The sequence below is a fragment of the Rhipicephalus sanguineus genome, chromosome 8 (genome assembly GCF_013339695.2).
Source record: "Rhipicephalus sanguineus isolate Rsan-2018 chromosome 8, BIME_Rsan_1.4, whole genome shotgun sequence".
In the NCBI taxonomy this organism is placed as follows: Eukaryota; Metazoa; Arthropoda; class Arachnida; order Ixodida; family Ixodidae; genus Rhipicephalus; species Rhipicephalus sanguineus.
The window spans coordinates 169,477,330-169,489,983 of record NC_051183.1 but is presented as its reverse complement, the minus strand read 5'-3'; the positions used below and the strand labels follow the sequence as shown (position 1 = coordinate 169,489,983).

General features: G+C 49.1%; 1 protein-coding gene across 1 annotated transcript; it reads right to left on the bottom strand.

Annotated features, from left to right (window-relative positions):
* Positions 1–8,132: 8,132 nt before the first annotated feature.
* On the bottom strand, positions 8,133–9,529 carry LOC119403675 (uncharacterized). Its single transcript, XM_037670584.1, has 2 exons — positions 9,005–9,529; positions 8,133–8,201 (listed from the first exon to the last, which is right to left on the bottom strand). The coding sequence occupies exons 1-2, from the start codon at positions 9,527–9,529 to the stop codon at positions 8,133–8,135; spliced, it is 594 nt and encodes a 197-aa protein (XP_037526512.1).
* Positions 9,530–12,654: the final 3,125 nt, after the last annotated feature.

The following is a 12,654-nucleotide window of genomic DNA, read 5'->3' as shown; positions in this document are numbered from 1 at the left end:
ACGTGACAGAATGAGACTTACCTCGAGGTATACGTCCTACACGGTGTAATCGCGACTTGGCAAAATGCATTTCGCTTTGAGTCGGGCGTGGTTGTCGTCGATCGTCTGCTCTTCACCGTTAACGTGATTGACGAGCTTTCCTCATTTTATCAAGTTCGCTTTGCGGAAGTGCCAGTCAAGCTTGAAGATCCTTTTGAAGCCGCACTGCACGCGGTACATTGTGAGACGCCGCAAGTGCACCGCGAGAGCTCTGCACGTGCACGGAAGCGAGCGGCAACGCGGTGGCGAGAAGGGAAAGCGCTCGCTGATCACGCCCCAGTTTCTCTTTTTCTGCCAGAGATGGCGCTGCCTGTCAAGAGCAGCAGCGCCGCTAAGCGTTGCTTGGGAAGCCTATATATTGATGTAGCGCCTCAGATATGCGTAACATTTGCTTTTTGATCGACTATGTTCCCAAGTATGAACGGCGGTACCAGTTCAAGATGGCTGGGCATTCCGCAAGTGGTTAAACTTTGGCCGGGTGGCTGAATCGGGTGACAGACAGACAAACAGAAAGACGTGAATGCTCTGTTACGGGCTGGTAGTCCCGGCGCAGCAGCAGGCGAAGACCGGCGGGGACGCCAGCCAGCCCGAACACGCGGTTTGGCGCGAAGCTCCGAAGCAGAAGAAACGTCCGCACTCAACTAGAGTGACCTAGAATAGGGGGAGTGTCCAAAGCGCCGGCTCCCGCGAGGGCCTTTTGCCGTGAACTCCCGCGCCGCGCCGCTGCTGCGCCGGACCCGTGGGCTTTCCGCGCTCGGGAAGCGCGCGGAAAGCGAGGGACGTCTGCTACGCGCTGTAGCTTTTGCGCCGCGTTTCCGCACAGGGCACTTGAAGTCTACTTAACTTTAGTAATGCGGTGCGGAATGAAGCTTATCCATTTTTAAGCGTTGTGTTAGTGCTGGGGCAACAATAGAATGCAAAAATCACGTGTCAAGCGGCATCAGCGTGGCCTAGTTCCGGTCACAGAGTTCGAGAACGTTGGTGCGTGTGGAAAAACGCGCAAGACGGACACGCACAAGCAAAGAACGAAAAAAAAACCCCTATTCGCACAAGTAATCGGGCAATAGCATCACGCATGCGCGACTTAAGAGTAATAACAAAAGTAAATGGCACGCGCAGTCAGCTGAAATACTTGCGCGCAGCGACTTCACGAGCTTTTTACTCATAATCACCACTGGTTTGCTAGCCATGTGCACACCGCTTTATTTGACAATTCATGAGCCTCCACAAGCTCTTTATTATGTACGGAGCACACCGGGAAGACGCAAGGGAAACAAAAAAAAAGATAAAGAAGAGTAGAGACGGCCATACGACCGCAATGCTGTTGGCTTATTTTTGTTTCTGAGGTAGCGTACAACAAGGCTCACCGTGCACAAACATTTGAAAGAAAAACAATGTCAGGTAAACTAACCTTATTCCACAAGTTTTTGCATAAAAGGCGTAATATAGAAAATGCTTTACAAATATACAGATATCATGAAACAAAGTTGCAAATGCCCCCATTCTTGCTGTACAAGCTGCCTGAACGAAAATACGGTAAGAATATCTATCTATCTATCTATCTATCTATCTATCTATCTATCTATCTATCTATATATATATATATATATATATATATATATATATATATATATATATATATATATATATATATATATATATATATATGTATATATATATATATTATCGCATGTTGCATTGGATCGCTTACCATCAGTATGAAACGTTCGCGCGAGATGCGTGCATTGCTTCAAGCCTTCACCATACGAAATGAAAACAGTTTCAAACAACTCATTCTCAACTTATGTTTTCACGGTTCTCGGAGGTTAGCGTTCGCCCGGTTCAGAGACTTTACGAAAAGACGTGGATCAGTAGTTACATAAAATACAATTGTTTCTGCGACAGTTTAGTGCGCGCCAACAGGGCACCCGACCGCAATTTCCCGCTTTTTCCTGATGACCTCAATATAGCGTCCACCACAATTTCGTGCTGAAGCTCCGGAGTACTTAAATAGCGAGTCTGCTCATCTCTTGAATAAATATAAAGAGATGGCCAGACGGGTAAAGCAAGCTTCTTTTGTCCCGCAGACGCGTGCAATCAGCTGCTCTGAACTGAGAATCACGTTTGTTTTCGGGCGATCGCTCGTAACATGAAGGGAGGCATACACGATGTTGCACTGTTATCATTTCATTTCTTTGGTTTGTCTTTTTTTTAACGCTAAAGCCTTAGATGCCTCATCAAACACGAAAATTGACCGTCTGCGTCCCGCGTAGCCAACACGAGTGATGCACAAAATCATCACGCGATGACGTCGACAGAACTTGTGAGGTCATATGATGACGCCATCACATGACATGGTCGCTTTTCATTGCCTCCGTGATCGGCCCCCGATGTAGGCAGTGTAAAAGCAGGTGAGATGCAGAAAGCTTGCAATGCGTTCGATCCTGTGGGCAGTCCGAAACCACATTATGTGCAGAAAGCTTTCGGAGAGGGGCGAGGGAGGATCAATGCATCTACTGACGAAAAAGATGGCTTTCGTTTTCGAGTCATCTCAGGCGAATGCATAAGGGACCATGTTCTTTTTTTTCATGTAATTTTTTCGCATACATTTTACCTACGTGGTCAGTTCTTCAATATGTATGGGTAAGTCTAACATGTTGACATCGATATTGGTGACCACCACGTTTTTTATAACCTGACGGAAAGAAATCGTCAGACCACACATCGTCAGAATTATTTCTGGCTGAAAGCGGGTTTGCGCGCCATACACCATATCATTATTGTTAGTCGTTACGCAAATGGCAAGCATGTCAATTTAGTGATGCCATGACATACCGGTCGTGTTGGGCATACGTACATTCGTGCCCCACCGTGCGAATTTTCGTGTATACCAAGTGAACGAGGAGCGAGTTACGCGAGTAAGTTTTTACTTTTGGTACCGCGGCCACGCCGACTGACACATTCGGCTTCGCATGAAATGGCTTGAAACAGCCGCTTTGACGCGGCTTCCGCCGCGGAGAAAGCCCACGGGTCCGGCATGGCAGCGCCGCGGCGCGGAAGTTCACCGCAAAAGGCCCTCGCTCCTTCCATGTATTCGCGCGGCGCTTTGGACACTCCCCCTATTCTAGGTCACTCTAACTCAACGAGTACTCTCCACACACTCTTTTATTTACACGTCGCCTGGCTAAAACAGGAATGCCAGAAGCGCCGTCCCATGGCATTCGTACAGTGCAATACAGAACCGAAACCGAAACACAACAGCTCGTTCAGAGGGCACGGAGGAAGTCAAGTTTAACGCGCAGTCGCATTTTCAGCGCAGCTTAAGAAACTAGGGTCTTTAGAACTACGTATGTATGCATTTTCTATTAAAGGAACACACCACCTAATGCTTATCTAGTGATGTTGTGCCTCAGATATGCGTAATGTTTGCTTTTTGATCGACAATGTACACAAGTATGAACCTAGTGAGCCGTTCAAGATGCCTGGCCCTTGGGCAAGTGGTTCAACTTTGGCCGAGTGGCTGAATCGAGGGACGTGCCGACAAACAGAAAGAGAGACAGAAAGACAGACCAAAATTCCTGCATTTTAAGTTCCCCAAGAAAGACTATCGTCTTTAAGAAACGCCAGGCCTGCGCGGAAAGCGCAGCACAGTCACAGCGAAAGCTGGAAGAGCGGCACTTCTAGAACCCTTTATAAACTCTCCTGTGGCTACTAATACAGGTACATTAGCAACGTACCCACTACGCCACAAAGCGTAATTTTGGGGAAGTTGTGAAGCACCCAGCACGACATTATTTGTTGTTCTGCGGAGAAGCGAGGTACCATATGTAAGCGATTATGTGCAGTTTGTTGATGCGGTGGTTGATGACGATGAATAATCATGGTTGCGCCCTTTGTAATGGGTTGGAAGCTTTAAACGACCCACTAGTTACGTAATGCATATTGTGTGACGCCCGGTCGTTATTTAACTGTCCCACCACGCTTTATAACATACGTTAACCGGAGAAACGTAGAGCGAGAGAGAGAGAGAATCGACTTTATTGAGACCCTGAGGAAATGGATCATGGGAGCCTTATGGGCTCCCTTGGCAACCAACAGAAGTGCACTTGCGAGGAACCCACTACGCTATAAATCATTGTAATTTTTGAGAAGTAGGGCAGTAGGCACTGTGCCATTTTTCGTCATTCTACAGACAGCCGTTGTACCTGCTAAACGCATGTAAGGCATTATGCGTACTTTGTTGATGCTGTGCGTGATGACGATGAAGAATTATGGCAGAGCTCTTTGTAATGGGTTGGAAGCATTCAACAACCTACTCGTTGCGCAATTCGCATTGTGTGACGCCTGGTTACAGAATTCGCGTTGTGCGACGCTTGGTGCTTATTCTACTCTTTTACCACGCTATATTGCATATGCTAATGTGGTTCCTTCCCGACATGAAGCCTGTATAGGACCTTTTTGCAAAGCTGTTTCAAACACCGGCATGGCTCAGGGGTTGAATACTGGGCTCCCACGCAGAGGGCCCAGGTTCGAACCTCGTTCCATCCTGGAATTTTTTTTCTTATTTAGTTTTTTTCTTATTTCGAGCGATTCTGGTTACGGACACCGGCGGCGGCGGCGGCGGACAATTACGGCACCAAAAACGGCCGGTGAAATGATCTCATAACAGCTTTCGCTGTAAAAATTCGGCAGATCCCACGTATCGTGGGAGTCGATGTCATGCGAAGCATACGGCGGGTAGCTGACTGTGGCGTAACTTTTTTTACTGAGCGACACGTTACAAAATGACGCTAAAGATATGTTTAAATTTTATACGCACACATATATATGTTGAAGAGCCGCATATGTGTCCCGAGAACGCACGCACGTTTCACGAACTCGTGTGCATGTGTGGAAGAAGTTCTTGACAGTTCTTGAACAAGGGCAGCATCACCGTGATCAGTGAGCAACAGCAGCTGGTCATGACTTGTTATAGGATCCGGTCGTGATCGTGGTGACGAGGGGTCCATGTGTAGTGAAGTATGTGGTATAGTAGAGCTGTTGGAATTCTAGGATTCCTCGGTTCCTACACCATACCAGTTCATTACGTCACATTTTAGTGTGACGTAATGAATGCTTAGTGTGAACAAGGAACCCGTATGGGTCCCGAAACGTCTCTGCGTTTTTCACCTTGACTTGGTCAGTGACCGCATCTACATCCCCATGCCTCGGTCATTTCGTCGAGACCGACACGTACAGTGGCCATGGAAGAACTGATGTTTATTGCTTGCGCACCGGAAGTGTTCGAGCGCGTTGCCAGACTGGGTGGCGTACATAGACAGTCTTAGCGGTAACCGATACATCCTCTTTTCTTTAAAATTACGAGCTGATTACACAGTATGTCCTTCATAAGGTGCAAGAGGAGACTTGTTAATTCTGGTAGCCCAATCGGTGGGGAGGTCTTCTGATTCTTGACGACCGCCGCAGGGATGTATTATAACGGTGCTCTATAGCAGTCTCTGCTGAACCTCTTGTGGCCTGCACAGCTGGCTTCTCGGTGGTTTGTTGGCTGGACGGCGCTCTAGGCTCATCTTCCCCCGACACTCATGCTTGTCTAGGAGGTGCGGGAGGAAGGCATTCTTCGGCAGCCCTTGGTCCCACCATGCGCGATGATTCTGTAGGTGCTTCTAGTTGTCTGGGGGGCGCACATAATTCCCTTGCTGCTGCTCTTGATCTTGCGGTCACTAAGGGAAGGTCAACGCTCATGAATGCCCGTTTTGCATCGGTTGCTCCCCGCAGTCCTGACTGACTCCCCTCCCCCGCGTTACTAAGTCCAGTAGGATGAAGCTGCTGTGGTGCTGAGTTGCTAGAGTATTTTGTTTTCCGTAAGTCTTGGCGGTTCCTTCTGAATTCGCTTCCATCCTCTGTTAGCACCCTGTACGATCTGGGGGCCACAAGGTCCAAAACCTTAGCTTTCGTGCCCCATTTGTTTCCAGACCAAATACGAACAGTGTCTCCGGGGTGGAGCGGCGGGAGATGCTGTCCTGTGTTCATATTTTGCTTGTGTTTTCGAGGGTCTGATAGCTGCCGTGGTGAATCCAAGCAAAGGTCTGGGAGTGGTGTTCTGCTGTTGCGACCCATTAGATACTGGGATGGTGAGACACCGTCTTCCAGTGGAGCTGCACGGTAGTTAAGGAGGCCAAGCCAAAACTCCTCCTTTGACCCTGCCTTCTTGAGGAGCCTCTTTATGATTTGTACCCCTTTTTACATTTACATTTACATTTCGGATAATAGGGGCTAGAGATGATGCGCTCAAAGTCAAACATCACTGCAAAGTTTTTAAATTCCTTGGCTGTAAACTGGGGACCGCCATCAGTGCAGAGCTCATGTGGAATGCCATAGCGTGCAAATACCCGCGAGAGATTGTTGATGACTTGACTTGTCGTGGTCCCATGCAACTCCTCAACCCCCGGATAGTTAGAGTATGCATCGTACACGACTAGGTAATGCTTGCCAGCATATTCGCACAAGTCCGCTCCTACCCTGTACCAGGGTTGATTTGGTGTGTCTCGTAAGAGCAGGGGCTCAGCGGGTTGTTTGTATGCATGTATTTGGCAGGTATCACACTGTTCCACCATTTGTCTTATGTCAGCTGCCATCCTCGGCCAGTACATGAGAGTGCGTGCTCGTGATATGCATTTGGCCATGCCCAGATGCCCCCGGTGTAACCGAGAGAGCATTTCTTTTCTAAGCTCGGAAGGCATTACAACTTTGGTGCCTTTCATCAGCACACCTTCCACCACAGACAATTCGTTAGCGTGTTTTTTCCACACCCCCTTGATAGGCTCTGTCGCCTGCAGATTTTTTATGACCTGCTGCAGTTCTGGGTCTCTAGCTGTGGCATCTTCCAGTCTTTGCTTTGTTCTCCTGCTGACTCGTTCCTCCAAAACACTGGTGGCGTGTACTTCCAAGTCCTTCGAGCAGTTTTCTGACATGCATTGTCCTTGAATTCTCGACAAGGTGTCAGCTACAATCAGTGCGGCTCTTCGATTTTCCATTTTCTGGCAGCCCGCTGGCTGCCAGAAACCAGCCAGCGGGTTCCGGTTCTGACAGGAAATGACGTTATATCACGTGGCCTAAAAACTTCTCGCAACCAGAAAGTGGCCGGGAGAAGTAAAATCGAACTTTGGGCTCGCGGATGGGCGGCTCACAACTGCGTCGTCTGCTCCAACATGCTAGTACAAATTTTGTTAGCTACGAATGCTGGGCTGGTGGCCTTGCTGCGCGCTCGCAGGCTCCGCAGGCGTCACCAAACCGTTGTGTGCGAGGATTAAAATGTCGAAGATCTCGTTGTGTGTCTGCTGATAAGCAGACTGCAACGAGAAGAACGGCATAGAGTTCCGCTGTATGTTGAGAACGTCGTTATTCCGACTGTCTAGAATTACTTGTGCAGCCCTGGTTGAGGAGCTTGAAGCTTCGGCATTTTATCCTCAAGGCCTCCGAGAACGACCGAAGATTTCGGCCGAAAAGACGCTTCTTGTCGCACTGGCCGAGAGCCGCCGAAGGTCCCGAAGTACGGGATCGTACCCGAAGCATTTGCATTCCGCGGAGACCACGCAAAGATGGTCGCGAGCGCTCATCGTCCCTTTTGGCGTCTGCTAGCCAGAAAACGGCCAGAGAGCCGCCAGACCAAAATCGTCCTGGCGAGTTCTGGCGACCCGCGGGTCGCCAGATGCAGCCAGAGAGCGAAAAACGAATGCCCACCGGAAGTGCGCGCGCGGTGGGCGGAGCAACCCGAGAAAAAACGAATGCGTCCTGGCTCTCTCTGGCAGCCCGCGGGTAGCCAGATGTAGCCAAAAGTGGTAAATCGAATAGGCCCAGTTTCTTTCCTGGAACAAAGTACAGTCGGTAGTCATATTTCAGCAGTCTCAGGAACAACCTTTGAAGACGGGGCGGTATGTCGCTGAGTCCTTTCTTTGAGATAGATATTAATGGACTGTGATCAGTCTCTATTATAATTCTTCGGCCTAGAACGAACTCATTAAACTTCTCACAGCCAAATACTATTCCAAGGGCCTCCTTTTCAATCTGTGCGTATCGGCGCTCAGTTTCGGTCAAAACTCTTGACGCATAGCCGACCGGTTGCCACTCGGTACCATGCTGCTGAAGAAGTGCTGCTCCCACTGCATAGGCGGATGCGTCAGTAGACAACTTAGTAGGCAAGGATGGATCGAAAATTGCAAGCACCGGAGCTCGCGTCAGCATTTTTTTTAGATGGGCCCACTCGATGTCGTGCGTTCTTGTCCATTCAAAGATAACGCCTTCACGCAGTAGTCCTCGAAGTGATTCTGTCTGACTTGCTAAGTTCGGCAAGTACTTGCTGAAATAGTTGACAGCGCCAAGCAACCTTTGGACTTCCTTTTTTGTAGCTGGTCTCTGGCAATGGGCTATGCACTCTACCAGTTCTGGGTTTGGTTTGATGCCTTCCGCACTTATTCTATCTCCAAGGAAGTCTATCTGCTTCACTCCGAACTTACATTTTTCCCAATTAAGCGTGAGGCCCGCTTCACTGGCTGTTTTCAGGGCATTGTGCAGCCTTTCTTGGTGCTCTTCCCATGAGGCACCCCAAATTAAAATGTCATCGACGTAGATGCGTACTCCAGGTAGCCCGTCAAAAATCTCGGTCATTGTTCTTTGAAATATCTCTGGAGCCGACGCGATCCAAAGGGCAGCCTTAGGAACCGGTAACGACCAAATGGGCTGCTGAATGTGCAGATGCGCGAGGATTTTCATCAAGAGGTATTTGGTGGAAACCGCTGCTGGCATCAAGCGAGCTGAAATATTTCGCCCCTGCCAGTTCGCTTTCAATCTCTTCTCTGCGTGGAAGTTGAAAGTGTTCTCTCTTCAAAACCTCATTCACTTTTCTGGGATCCATGCAGACCCTAAGTTGACCGTTCTTCTTTCGAGCAATAACAAGTGGGCTTACCCAGTCAGAAGGCTCCCGCACCCTGGCTATGATCCCCGCTGCCTCCAAACGATCAAGTTCCTCTTTCAACCGGGGTCGAATTGCGTGAGGTACACGTCGCGCCGGCTCGACGACTGGGCGGGCGCCGTCTTGGAGCGCCATACTGTATTCTCGCTTCAGTAGTCCGATGCCCGTAAACAACTTCGGATACTCTCTGCGAATGCACTCGGATAAGTCATCCTTGTTGACTGCTCTAATTCTGTTCACGAGACCAAACTGCTCGCAAGCGTGCAGTCCTAAGATCGCCTGCCGACCTTTCTTCACAACAAAGAATTCCACTATCTTGGTGTCTTCTCCAATCTGAACTGGGAGGCATACCTTCCCCATATGCATTATTTCATCACCGCCGTAGCTGCGCAGTACTGCTCGGGCCGGCTGCGGTTGGCACTTGGTTCCCAGGGCGTCAAACACACCGCGCGGCAGCAGGTTGGCCTGCACGCCGGTGTCTACTTTCAGCCGCACTTCTCGTCCCGGGGAGTCAGTCATTTTCTAGCGTTGTGATCTAGCCACTTCTGACACCATGTATGCAACGAGACCGACACGTACAGTGGCCATGGAAGAACTGATGTTTATTGCTTGCGCACCGGAAGTGCTCGAGCGCGTTGCCAGACTGGGTGGCGTACATAGACAGTCTTAGCGGTAACTGATACAGTCGACAAATCGGCTGTCGACAGAGCCGGCGACAAGTAGGAACCTGAAGCCACATTCGCGTTGGTGAGGTATAGGCCGTCGAGGCTGGTAGACCTGGATAGTGCTACGTGGAGCAACATCAGTGGATGGTGTTTGTCGTATTCGTAAACTACGTGGGCGTATGTGGCCTACGTAGCCTAGTCTACAAATCGGCTGTCACTCAATCTGGCACCATCCTCGGTCAGTATGAGGCCACCGCCCAGCCTCGTAAGAAATGAAATGGACACTGCGTCGTTCTCGCGGACTAAGTGCAATTTACGGTGCGGTGATGTGGATATCACATGTAACTTTCGTTAATGTATACCTCCGGGGCCGAGCAATGCTTCAATATAGCTTGCTGAATCATATGAATACAAACGTAATGTTCATTAGACTGCTATAAAAGCGGAGCCAACACTGGAACTACAAAAGTTAATCTGATATGATGCATGTATAGTAGGAGTACACATCGTAGGAGTATCATGTAGTGTTTATTGCTTTCTTGTAAAATTAGATAGCAAGAACCACAACCACAATTGATGTTGCACCGGTATTACGCCTGCGTAGGCTGTTTTTTCCAAACCAGTTTATAGACCTGGCATGGCTATGTGGTAGAATACCTGATTGCCACGCAGAATGCTTGGGTTCGATTCCTGCAGGGATCCTAATTTTCATTCATTCCATTCGTTGAGTCAACGCTGCCATTGTTGGTTTTCCTGGGTACATATAAACTGTCAATCACCTGTGGCGCATACCCGTACACCACGGCCCGTGGTAAACGGGTATGTGCCACACGTGTCTAGTGGAAAGGGTTTGACGACGTACGCGACAGGATTTTAACGTTATTCATGTGATGACCCGGCAGTCATATTCGTCAAATCCTCTTACCCTCCCATGTAAATTTTGGTCTTCACCAAGTTAAGGAGGCGATCATGAGAGCACCCAGACGTAGGCGGCTATATAGATAGATAGATAGATAGATAGATATAAATGTACATAGAAACGCTCAAAGTGCCAGAGGTTCGCTAAGAAATGCTTCGCATTTAATACGCAATAGCCAACATTCATATTTCCAACGCAAAAGTAAAATAAGTTCGTTATCTCTGCATGGTGAAAGAAGGAGCGGCCTCAGCGAAATGCGCGAGAACACAGCCGCTTCTGTGATTTCTCTGCAGCGGCGCGCTCACCGACCGCGCTGCTCTCGACATGGGCGATGGCTCCAGCGCCTAAAATGCGGGACATAAGGACACTCCAACCACACACAACGAGATTAGCAAGTGTTATTACATGGCGAGGCGGGCTTTCCCGATCCCACATTCAAAACTCAATTAAGCACAGGCAGTCTCGTTGCGCTTACTTCAAACCCGTTCGTACCCATCTTTAGCACACTTAAATGAAATTTATCCACACAAATTTCCCGACGCCGCCAGCACCACTTGCGGGCAGGCCGCTACATTAGCTCACATGCTTTGCGAGTGCGGGTCGCTCGGCCCGACTGACAGCAAGGCCGAATGGCATGCGCTTTTGCGCAGCCCGAACCTACAAGACCAAATCCTAGACGTCCAGTGCGCCCGCGAAGGGGCCGTTAGGCTAGACCTGCCGGTCCCAAAGTTGGAGTAGCCGGGTGGCACGGGGCAACCTCTGCGTCTGCACTGGACTCTTAATAAGGTTGTACACTCTCTCTCTCTCTCACACGTGATCTCGTTTTGTTGTATGTGCCAGGTTGACGTCATAGGTAGAGCAGATGCTAAATATGAGCTCTTGAAACATACCGCGCTAAAGGGGACCATGAGGGGATGCGAAGCAGCGTTTCGGCATGTCGAGCCCGCGTTTCAGAGGGGGAGTGGAGAGGAAAAGTGGATAAGGAAAGTGGAGAGGGGGAAATAGGAAAGGGGATGGAGAGGGGAAGTGGAGAGGAGGGAAGGAAGAAGCGCTGTGGAGAGGGTGAAATGAAAAATGGAAGTGGAGAGGGGGAGTGGAGAGGGGAAATGGGAGAGGAGGTGTGGGGAGAAGGTGTGCGCATGCGCAGTAAATGTGGTCACGCCACACACCACCACCACCGGATTGAACTACGCCATATGATGCTTCACATCTAACAGAACAACTCTTTATCTTTACCAGGTGCTTGCAGAGTGACCCAGAAAATTGATTCCAATTGGAATCAGTTTGCCTGAAAGGGTTAAATGGCACCATTACAGGCATGTTCATTGTCTTGCGGTTGCTTGCCTAAAAGATAAAATGGAAATATTATGTACTTGTCTCGGTACTTTTCATAGTAAAGCTGCGAATAAAGCTTTTAAGGGAGGCAGCAGAACTTTGCTTTGTACCCAGAGCAGGCATGGCGGCCTTTCAGGATGACTTAAGCTGGCTGTGGGCGTGATTATTTGGCTCCAACAGCAGTCCGTCCTCTCGGCATACACGAATTCCAGCAGCGCCATACACAGTCCAAGGAAAGAAACAAGTTACCCGACTCCCCGTGCTACACCCCCTCCCATTCCTTTTTTAAAGACGATAGTCTTTCTTGGGATACTTCAACGGAGAAATTTTGGTCTGTCTTTCTGTTTGTCGGCACATCACTCGATTCAGCCACTCGGCCAAAGTTGAACCACTTGCCCAACGGCCAGCCATCTTGAACTGGTACGGCTGTTCATACTTGTGAACGTTGTCGATCAAAAAGTAAATATCACGCATATCTGAGGCGCAACATCACTAGTTAGTATTAGGTGGTGTGTTCCTTTAATAAAAAATGCATACATACGCAATTCTAAAGACCCTAGTTTCTTAAGCTGCGCTGAAAATGCGACTTTGCTGAAACTTGCCTTCCTCCGTGCCCTCTGTACGAGCTCATTGTTGTGTTTCGGTTTCGGTTCTGTATTGCACTGTACGAATGCCATGGGGCGCCACTCTGCAATCCTGTTTTACCCAGGCGACGTGTAAATAAA

Excerpts from the sequence above, each read along its gene's own strand:
- LOC119403675 (XM_037670584.1), bottom strand. The coding sequence starts at position 9,529 with ATGACTGACTCCCCGGGACGAGAAGTGCGGCTGAAAGTAGACACCGGC. Across the intron at positions 8,202-9,004 it reads TGCGGGAGCCTTCTGACTGG|TGGGAGCAGCACTTCTTCAG; the intron begins GTAAGCCCACTT and ends CCGCCTATGCAG.